The following is an 11,374-nucleotide window of genomic DNA, read 5'->3' as shown; positions in this document are numbered from 1 at the left end:
TACCAAATTCAATCATAACAATGTAGCTTTCATGTACAGGTGGTCCTCAACTTATGAGGGTTACATTCTGTGAAACCCATCATTATTTGAAAATATCGTAAGTCGAAAATACATTTAATACACCTAACCTACCGAACATCATAGCCTAGCATATGTGCGATGGTCATTACGGGCTTGTCGCCTTCATACTGGGCAATTATCTTGAGTTTCTCCTCAAGAGTAATTGCCCTCCTCTTCTTCTTCCCACCAGTAGCAGGAGACACAGATGGGCATTTCTGTGACAATATACATGCACAAAACACAATGCAGATACGGGGGGGTATCTGTATAGCAACAATGTGGCAGACTGGGAGATGCGGATCACTGCCGCTGCCCAGCATCTCGTGAGAGTATCGCACTGCATATCACTTGCCCAGAAAAGACTCAAAATTCTAAATTTGAAGAAAGATTTCTACTGAATGCCTGTCACCAGTTCACATCATAAAGTCAAAAAATTATAAGTCAAACCATCATAACTCCAGGACATACATTGTTTATGTATCCTTATGATATGCCTGATCCAATGACATAAAGGGATTTTTAACTTATGAGGAAGTCAGCTTACAAAGGGGTTGTTGGAACAGAATCGACTTGTAAAAAAAGGACCACATGTCTTGTGTTCAAATGCAAAAATTAGGAAATGTATTTAAGAAAAAGTGCTTAATATAAAAGCAAAGGGTGTAAATCAGCTCCAACCAACCGATATCTATAACCGCTTATCCCAAGCAGGGTCACAGCGAGCCAGAGCCTACTCAGCAACACAGGACACAAGGCTCCAGGAACACAGCCTGGACAGGACGCCAGCCTGCCGCAAGGTACCCCAAGCAGGGCTCAAACCCCAGACCTGCCACACATTAGGCACTGCCCAAACTCACCGCACCACCACATCCCCATTGTAGCTGGGCTCTTACATCTAAATAGTTAAAGATGATCTTAGCCTGAAATATAATATGGGTTATGATATTGTGCTTTTTTCTTCTTGTGTCTGCAGGTACCTTGCCATCTTTCAGAGATTGCTGTGTAGGTCAGCTGAGCAGCTGTATGTGTGAGGGCAGACCCAGCAATGGAACCCTGGCCTACCTTGGCCTGGGTCCTACTACTGACTCTCATTGCTGACTGGTCGAAAACTAGCCAATCGCGGGACTTCACAGTGAATGACATAGTGTACCTTCATCCCTCCAGTAAGCATGTCATTTGCATGTTTGTGTCATCAGCTACTGAAAGCAGTGGAGTTCATGAACCCTGTGTGCTGTAATCAAAACATTGAAAATTGTACCATTAACAAGGTTAAGGCACTGCACTCAAGCACACACACACACACACACACACATTTTCAGAACCGCTTGTCCCATATGGGGTCACGGGGAACCGGAGCCTACCCGGGAACACAGGGGCGTAAGGCCAGAGGGGGAGGGAACACACCCAGGATGGGACGCCAGTCCGTCGCAAGGCACCCCAAGCGGGACTTGAACCCCAGACCCACCGGACAGCAGGACTGTGGTCCAACCCACTGCGCCACCGCACCCCACTGCACTCAAGCATCTATGTGCAATATTGGTTTTCATTTTATTATCATGTTTCCAAAGATCCTTTGAAGTGCCTGCACACATCTGGTACAGAGCAACGTAAACCCATGAGCAGCTGTTGCAAGGTTCACACTCCTGCTGTCTTCAAGTGTGAACCTCCATTATTTCTGTGATGTGTGGGGCAATAAAGAGCACTGAGGAGCTGGGTGGTACATTATAGCACTTGCATTAGCTGGGGTGTTAGTTTCACTGCCTGCCTGTGGGTTACATGTGGGACACTATCCATTGAGGATTTGGTACACCCAGCTTGGCTCGGGATTTTAGATCTAACATCTCTGGTTTGGCTGGCAGCCAAGGGAGTGGCTATCTTTATGAAGCACTGATGATGCCTGTGGAGCTGCCAGTGGAGGCATCCTCATGCATGAGTCCTAGCTGATGAAAAGGGGACCTGGGAGCAAGGCTGAGCTTAGCAAAAGCTTCTGAGGACCTCTGATCCCATGCCAGGCTGCAGAGGGTCACAGCTGGTGCGGCAACTGTGCTGAACTCCTCCCAGCACCACATGACCCATTGAAGTCATGAATTCCAGGCACGTTGGTCAGGCTCGGCTCATCTGGCAGAGTGAGGCGTTGTGTATGAAGCAGAGACCCCACCAGTCGGCCCACTTACAGGGCTCTCGATGTCTTGTAACTGGAGCCCTTTGCAGTATGCTTTTTTATTGAGCCTCAGTCTCACCCTTTAGGTCACATACCGAATAAAAAATAATAATCATAATGTTTGTTAATAGAGGGGGGTGCAGTGGTGCAGTGGGTTGGACCAGGTCCTGCTCTCTAGTGGGTCTGGGGTTCAAGTCCTGCTTGGGGTGCCTTGCAACAGACTGGCGTCCCGTCCTGGGTGTGTCCTCTCCCCCTCCGGCCTTACGCCCTGTGTTGCCGGGTAGGCTCCGGTTCCCTGCGACCCCGTATGGGACAAGCGGTTCAGAAAATGTGCGTGTGTGTGTGTGTGTGTGTGTGTGTGTGTGTGTGTGTTTGTTAATATAGGAACAGTATTCATATAACAGTAAATAAAGCTGTGTGGTGATCAGTCTCCTAATTGCCAAGCTCATCCCTCTCACTCTCACGGAAATTAACGGAGGAACTCATTGGGATCAGTGTTAAATGTGATGTGTAGTATTATAAAAGGCAACATTCTCTGCTGTTGCACTATGACACAGGGGACAGTGGCAGGGCTCAGCCCTGGACCGGATGGTGGTGATACTAAAGCCATCTTCCTAAAATACAGGATTCCAGTTGAGGCTGAGTCACTCTGTATAAAAATGCAGTGAATCTTAAATTAGAGTATTAGGGATTATTCACATTTCGGTGCTAAAAATGTAGTCATTTAAAATACAATAGATATTTTAGAAACCAGTTCATCTGTTGTATTAACAGCAACCCATGATATTGTTTTTTACAGCTATTTAATGTGCATATTGAATGCTTATAAATTATGTTGATATGTGTGGTATATACTGTATGTATACGTGATGTATAAGCATGCAATAGATAAACATCCCATACTTGTGATAGCTGGATTTCTATTTAGAGAAATAAAATATTTCTCCAGAAAAGTAATCTCTAGTAAGACTCTGGTACTTTCAGCTATTTTTCATACAGTTTAGGTATAATTTACCAAATCATATCATAATATATATTTTGCCGCTACTCACTCACTCACTTTCCATAACCATCTATCCTGGTCTTGGTTACGGTGGTCCAAAGCCTGTCTAGGAGCACAGATTGCAAAACTAAGTAGGATACACCTTAAACCGGGTGTTAGCCCATTGCAGGGTAGCCCCCCCCACACACACATACACACACACACAAAGGGCAGTTTAGAGTGATCAGTCCTCCTGAAACACATGCCTTTTGACTATCGGAGGAAACCAGAGAAACCAGGCATAAAGGACGAACATGCAAACTGCACTCAAAGATCTATTATTTTTGTATTGTTATATTGCGCCGGGGGGTGCGGTGGCGCAGTGGGTTGGACCGCAGTCCTGCTCTCCGGTGGGTCTGGGGTTCGAGTCCCGCTTGGGGTGCCTTGCGACGGACTGGCGTCCCGTCCTGGGTGTGTCCCCTCCCCTTCTGGCCTTACGCCCTGTGTTGCCGGGTAGGCTCTGGTTCCCCGTGACCCCGTATGGGACAAGCGGTTCTGAAAATGTGTGTGTGTGTGTGTGTGTGTGTGTGTGTGTGTGTGTGTGTGTGTGTGTGTGTGTGTGTGTGTGTGTGTGTGTGTATATTGTGCTGGGGGGTGTGGTGGTGCAGTGGGTTGGACCGGGTCCTGCTCTCCGGTGGGTCTGGGTTTCGAGTCCTGCTTGGGGTGCCTTGCGACGTACTGGCGTCCTGTCCTGGGTGTGTCCCCTCCCCCCTCCAGCCTTATGCTCTGTGTTGCCGGGTTAGGCTCCGGCTCACCGTGACCCCAAATGGGACAAGTGGTCCAGACAATGTGTGTATTGTGCTGTACTTTCACTGATTGTTCCTGTTAAAATGACAAGATTAAACAAATCTGAGGCTTAAAACTCCCAGAGCAACACATCTACTGTGTGAGATCTGTGCAGATTTGTAGATCAGCAGCTGAAACCAGCCGACACTCCCGTATGTCAGGGGTCAGCACTCGCAGTCACAGCCTCCTCACAGCTGAGTGCAAATTCTCTCAGCTCTTCAGCTTTTTGCCTATCTGTGCACTGGACGTCAGATGGATTCCGGGATCGGACACAGCCGGAAAACTCACGGGGACAGTGCAGCCCTCTCTGCACTGGTTCTGAGTGGTGGACTGGGAAACTGACATAGTGAGGGTGTCCGCTGCTTGGTGAAATAGGTGGGAGGGGGAAGAAAGAGGCGGACTTCGAAGGCTCCATAAAGGGATGGTTAAGGGTGGGGGCTAGCACAATGGAGTCGTCATGGGTGATTGGCATGCTTTGTGTTCTGAGTGAAGCTTGGATGACCCTCTTGGGCCTGCAGCTGTTACTCTGGGGGGTGGGGGCATAGAATGGGGCTCAAACTCAATTAGTGTAATGGTGTCCAACAGTACAGCCCAACGTACCCTGCACTTTTATGAAAACAGATGGCTTGTTGACATTCCACTGTTTTGATACAATTGACAGACAGACACGCTGGGTGTTCGTGGTGCAGCATGGGGCCAGGGGACGGCTGTCACTCTGACGTGTTTCTGGAATTTGAATTCGTTTCTTTGGTTTGATCTGTTCGTTAAATGCCAATTAGTTTTTGGTCGTTGCCAGATACTAGTAAAGTAATGGTGAATGCTCTCTGTCCTTCTGCAGACCTCTTACAGACCTTCAGAATGGTACTGCCTGTGTGTTGGCATGTCTCTGTTAAGCACTCACAACACTTTCTGACTTCTGTCAAATGCACAAATAAAATTGTCACTGTTAATGTATAATAGAGGATGGAATAAGAGGTCAGTGTGTCTGAACTGGTGTCTCTGTATCCACAGCCACACCCTATCCTGGTGGATTCAAGTGTTTCACATGTGAAGCCTCTGTAGACAACTATGAGTGCAACCGCTGGGCACCAGATGTCTACTGTCCACGAGGTGAGCTTGCCTTTTTTGCACTACTTCTCAGGGTTTCTGCAGTGGGAAAAATATGGTGTGTTTATCCTGTGAACCTTGCACCCGAAGACCTCATTTCACATGCACTATTTCATATTTAGCTCATAAATTACTGACCTCCTGGTTCAGTGGAGACTGCTGTTTGCCTGCTGTTACTCATATTTATTACTGTTAAATGGGGCAATCACAGTCATTTTTTTGGGTATAATTTAAACTGCATTCTTTAAATTTCTACAAATTATAAATCACATGAGGCGTGGAGCTGATCAACACTATCTGGAATGTTTTAATGCTGTTGTTGGTTGGTTTTCCCTCTGGGGTTTATATAGTCTTGCTGCACAAGCAAGATAGTGTCAGTGTCCACTTGTTCCCCTTGTAATATGGTTATTTAGTCCTGTAGAACATATTTGTCATGCTGTAGCTGTCTCATCCATCTTCCTGTGAAACCTTTATGCAATTACACATAATGAAAAAAACTCATTTACATTTCTGCCTGGTACAGTGAGGTGGTATTTACCCTTGAGTATGTTGTAGTACATCCCTCCATTGGTGTACAGCAGCTGTCCGTTTACTAGGATTTGACACTTTACAACTGAACTGTTTAATTGAAGGCCTATGACATGCACTGACAATAGCGTCTATGACAGAAACCCGATACTGCTACACGCGTCACCACATGGATGCGCGAGGGGACAGTGTGTCGGTGACGAAGCGTTGTGTGAGCCTGGCGGACTGCCTGTCCACTGGATGTGCCGACGGTAACCATGAAGGACACAAGGTGAGGCCTGATGCTGATGCTGTGAGTAGATTGGAGGAATAAATCCAATGGAAAATTAAGGATTTTGTTAATCAAATGGAAAATCAGTTGATTAATGAAATCCTGCATGCCGGAAAATGTGCTTATTTCCACCATATTTGCAGAAAGTCAAATGAGAAGTAGATGGTAAGAGATTTATCTTCTATTGTACAGCAATTCAATTTAATTCAATTTATTTTTATAAAGCGCTCTTCTCACGCAGTGACACAGAGCGCTTTAACACAGGCATAAGGCAAGAAAAACAGATACAAACAAAGAAGACAGTCGACTAATGGCTACCATAATGAAGAACTTATTATAGAGCTATAAGTATACCTACTGGCCACCGAGGAAAGGAACAAAAACTTCCAACTGAAGGTAGAGGGAGAAAAGAACCTCTGGGGGTCCACGGGCCAGTGGTTGCCCACCCTTCCTGGGCATTCTAGAAAGTAACAATTGTAAGCCAGTGTAACAAGTAATAATGATTATGTTGCTAAATGGTATCTTGGATCACCAGCTCAACATGGAACATCTCGTTCATCATGGCAGTTGGTCATCATCCTCAGTCAGCATGGGATTCGTCTGTCACCACTGGTTGGCCTCCTCAGGTCTTATGTAGCAAGGTAGTGCTCAACAAGAAAAAAAAGAACAGTCAGTAATTTACATTAAGCTGATGCTTTTCTCCAAAGCAGCTTACAATTATTTACTGTAGCAATTAAGGGTAAGTACCTTGCTCAAGAGTACTACAGCTGGACATGAGGCTCAAACCTGCAAGCTTTGGGTTCAAAGGCAGTTGCTCTAACCACTACTCTACCAACTGTTACTTAAGTTAGTTTAATATGCATTTTTATAAAGGTGATAAAAAACAAAAAAAAAAAAAAGCAACCAAGGCAGGTGGAATTACATTTCGAGGTGGAATGCCTGAGTGAACATGTAAGTCTTTAGTCAGGATTTGAAAACAGAAACAGACAGGGCATTTCTGACAGTAACTATAGACTATTCCACAGTTTAGGTGGTCTATAACTAAAGGCGTGACTTCCTACACATTTTTGACAGGTACTGGAGAAGTTTTCATCAAAAGTTTTTCAGAGAAGCAATAATCCATTTCAGAGCACTTTTGTGGGTGAAAACACCTTGTTAATGAGGAAGGCCTGAGGAGCATCACAAGACTTGAAACAAACAGAGAGCCCACAAGTGCAAAAGTAACTGCTTAGTACAATAGTGTGCAGAGGAAGACATGTCTAAATACACAGTTCATCAAACCTTGGAGCAAATTGGTTACAGTACCAGAAGATCCTGCAGGGTTAAACACATGCCAACTAAGAATAGCATGAGGGTACTCTGGACATGTGATCAGAAAATCTGGACATTGCCTGGTCTGATGAATCTTGATTTCTGTTCAGGCATGTCCATGGTCAGAATTTGGTGTCAACAGCCAAAAACCATGGACCTATCCTGCCCTGTGTCAAAGGTGCAGGCTTATTGTGATGGTGTAACGGAGGAAATTTTGTTGGCACAAATCAAGCGCCTTAATATTAGTTGAGTACCATTATGATGTTATGGTGTGCCTAAGTATTGCTGCTCACCAGGTACATCCCTTCACCCCTTATCTACCTCTTGTCAAATGGATGCTTCCATTTAATACATAATAAAAATGTGCCATGTCACAAAGTGCACATCATCTCAAGGTGAACATGAAAGGTAGTTCATTTTACTTCAAAGGTCTTTCACAGTTTCCAGATTCCAGTCGAGTACCTTTGGGTTGAGGCAAGACAGGAGGTTTGCAGCATGAATTCGTGGCAGAAAAATGCACTGGAACTGTTTGATGCACAGACAAAAATCCATAGGGAATGTGCCCAGCATTTTGTTGGATTGGTGAAGCCTTAACGAATTTAGGCTGTTCTGAAGGCGAAAGGGGAGTTATCAATACTAGGCAGGTGTACATAATAAAGTGGCCACTGACTGTATGAGCTGGAAAATTTTTCAGATTTCTCATTTCTCAGATCCTTATTAAATGCTTAGACATGTCTTGCATGCTGTTTGATTTCTAAACGTCTTAGTCTTCTGAATATCTTTGTGACTTCTTTCATATACAGTACACTAAATCTCACAAAATTGACACAAAATTGTACAATATGGAAATTAAGATGCAAGAGGACCGGTGCATGTGATGTTTCCAAAAAACCGCCATTTCAATATCAGCAAAATCCTCCAGAACTGGTGAACAGATCTACCAAATAGTTACATTTTTTCTTCTTTGTGTGTCATACTAGTCAGTACAATGCCGCCAAAGATGAAAACAAAATGTTAAACATGATAATTAATTTCCAGTACTGACTTCAGAATACCAGCTGCACAATGCTAATTCCTGATTAATTTCACGTAATGAAAAAGGAGCATTTGTTTTTGGCATTGACCATTCCAATCTGCAGTGTTTCCCCATCATCACTCAACCAGACCCTTTAGTAAATCCCCATCCTCATGCCGTTCTTGATAAGGCTGAGGGGTTTCTGATCTGCTTTCTCTCAGTAGATGCTGTTTTAATCCCTGCTGAAAAATGGATTTGTTTAGCCAGGGCCATCGCTATTGGGGTGAATGACGTTAATAATTCCAGGAGCCCACACTTGTGGAGGGCCCACACAGACAGGTCTCCCTGAACTTCTGGCAGTCTCCTGGAAATTATTGTCTCTTCCATGACTCTATAATTTCATGGAAATTTCTCCCTGGTCCAACAAACCATTAACTGAACCGTAAAAATGTATGAATTTTTAAATTATATAGCTGCTTATTTCTTCAAGGGGATTCCTCAGTTCCTAAGTTTTTTCACAAGAGGGATGGCCCACCTTCTCCTTGAAACCTCTTTTTCAAAGTTGGGTTGTCTTATTTTATTTCAAAGGGAGGCAGCGCAGGGGACTCCTTTTAGGGGGTACCCCTTTCCCAGCTATACCTCGGTCTTCTGCATTTGAAAACTAAAATTTTGACTGTCTGCACCTCATTAGAATTAGAGGCAGAAAAATCATTCACCATGGATCAGCATCTTTACCCAAGGAACAGGAACTTGTGTTTTCTCGCCATGGATTGAAATGAGTGCTGTGCTTAGACTCGTCTGCATGGACTCAAAAAGGCAGTGTTGTCTCTTAGTAATATCATGCATATCATATATCATACAACTTTGCAAAATACTGTATGACTTCTGCAATTTAATGTTTTTGGAGGAAAGAGTGATTGGTGACAGGGGTAATGGACTGGAGAGATTGACATTACGTTACTTGTGTTCCTCTTCTCACATTCCCTTTTTTAACCCTTGACTAACCCCCAATTTCCTTGCGTTTCACAGGTTTGCACCGCCTGCTGTGAAGGAAACATCTGCAACCTACCACTGCCAAGGAACGAGACGGACGCCATCTTCATCACCACATCTCCCCTCAGCAGTGCCCCCAGGCTCCCCCAGCTTCCCTACATGGCAGCCTGTTTCTTCATCACTTTTACCATCATCATCACCTTCCATCTTGGCTAAATTTAATGTAGTGCACAGAAGAACAGGCCAGATGTTAGCACTAATCTTGGCTTGCTGCTCACTGTCTACAAGGGCTAAAGTGAGATATTCCAGCTACAGCAATTACTGTATATGTTCAAAAACAAGAATCTTCTGCCCTGCTCTCGGTAGCTGTGGTTCATGCAGCTCTAGTTGTTGTTTGCTGACTGCAGCAGATGGCTAATAAAGGGCTACGTACAAACCAGATACAAATAAAGAACAAAACTACAGTTGACCCTCCTACACCGCGGCTTTCCACATCGTGGCTTTCCACATCGCAGCTTTGATTTTTTTGCTGATCGGCAACAATTAAATGGGAAGTTTTTGGGAGCTTTGCGGCCTTGTGTGGAAAACCATGTATCACTGCATACGATGTGCATAGCAGATGAAAAGGAAACGTAAAAAGTTTAGTAAGTCATAAATGCATAAAATATATGTATGATATTAATGTATTTTATTATTTAATATTATTAATATGCATACATCTTTTTGAAAGTTAAATTTTGTAAAACATTTGACTTTGTAAAAAAACTGTGTATATCCGCACTGGAATGCCAAAATGGTCTCAGTGATGCGTGTACAACATCTCCTGCCAAATAGTGATCTTGTGCCCCGTGTTTATCTTGCAAACTTTGTGTGTTATACCTTATGTAATCATGGCTCCAAAACGTAAAGCTCCTGGCTTCGCTTCGCTACGCTCGCATGCTGGCTTTGCTCGCTATGCCCCCCTAGAGGGGCCAAAGATTTTATGCGGTTTTTCCACATTGCGGGGAGGCTGAGCCCCTAACCCCCACGATGTGGGAGGGTCAACTGTATATTCTTACCAACTGTATGTCTGTCCAGCTTCTGTACAGTCTGGTCGTTCATTCCAGTGATGGAGGATCTGAGCAAAGCCTGTGAGCCTGAAAGGATGCATTTTTGCTTAAATGATTTTTTTATCTTCCATCTCTGGTATTGCTTCTGTAATTTGAAATGATTTGTATGTATATTTATGTTAATATTTGTATATTAAATTATAATATTTATTTTTATATAATAATTTGATGCTGGAAAGTTTAATAGTGTTACATTTTTACAGTTTTATCACAGTTCAATGTTTGTAGAGTCTGAGGGCCATATTTTCCAGTTGGGAGTTAATGCACTTCGATTCTTTAACTATATGCTAGATGAGAAACACATTTTCAGCAACTTAGAAAATTGGCCCAGTGTTTAAGAAAATATTGTCGTTCCTATTTTCTTCTGCTTTTATACAGAGAAAAAAACTAATTACTAAATGAGTAATCCCCATTTTCACAATACCAGTTTTTATTAGTGCTCATGATCGTTGTGCTGTTTTTAGTGGCTGTTTTTAGTGGCTGTTTTGTGCTGTGACTGTGTCATGGAGTGCAATGTTTTTACAGTGTTGTCTTTTAGGACTGTTTGCAGGACTGTCATTTACCCCAGTTTTGACCACTTTGTGCTGAATTGATCAACTAATGTTCAAAAAAATGTTTAAAATTTTATTACATTTGCTATATAGTGGTGTCACACCCTCTCAGTGCTGTTTTATGTGTCTTACACAAAACACGCAAAATTTTCCATATCCTGTGTATTTTCAAGCCCATAAACTGTGCTGAAGTTTCTGTTATTTTGACAAATTTTGTTGATCTTATTTAGGAACTGAATCTCATTTATGCTCATTCCATAAAACTCAATCATCATATAGTGTGTGAGTGACAGAGAGAGTGTGTTCCAGGATGAGTGACCCATTGTAAGTAGTGCATCTAGCAGTGGAAGTCACCTTGGTGAATAAGGTGTGTGGGCTGATAACACTACATAGAGTTCATTGGAAGTCATTTTGGAGAAAAGCATCTGCTAAATAAATAAATG

The 11,374-nt window shown here is 43.4% G+C and overlaps 1 protein-coding gene across 1 annotated transcript; it reads left to right on the top strand.

Annotated features, from left to right (window-relative positions):
* Positions 1–1,102: 1,102 nt before the first annotated feature.
* lypd6 (LY6/PLAUR domain containing 6) lies at positions 1,103–9,487 on the top strand. The gene is made up of 4 exons (XM_018764885.1): positions 1,103–1,220; positions 5,058–5,156; positions 5,822–5,952; positions 9,308–9,487. Exons 1-4 carry the CDS (start codon positions 1,103–1,105, stop codon positions 9,485–9,487), a joined length of 528 nt encoding a protein of 175 aa, XP_018620401.1.
* The last annotated feature ends 1,887 nt before the right edge of the window (positions 9,488–11,374 follow it).

Source organism: Scleropages formosus, chromosome 21 (genome assembly GCF_900964775.1).
Source record: "Scleropages formosus chromosome 21, fSclFor1.1, whole genome shotgun sequence".
Classification (NCBI taxonomy): Eukaryota; Metazoa; Chordata; class Actinopteri; order Osteoglossiformes; family Osteoglossidae; genus Scleropages; species Scleropages formosus.
Note: the sequence above shows the minus strand (reverse complement) of the source record. Positions and strands in the feature narration are given on the sequence as shown.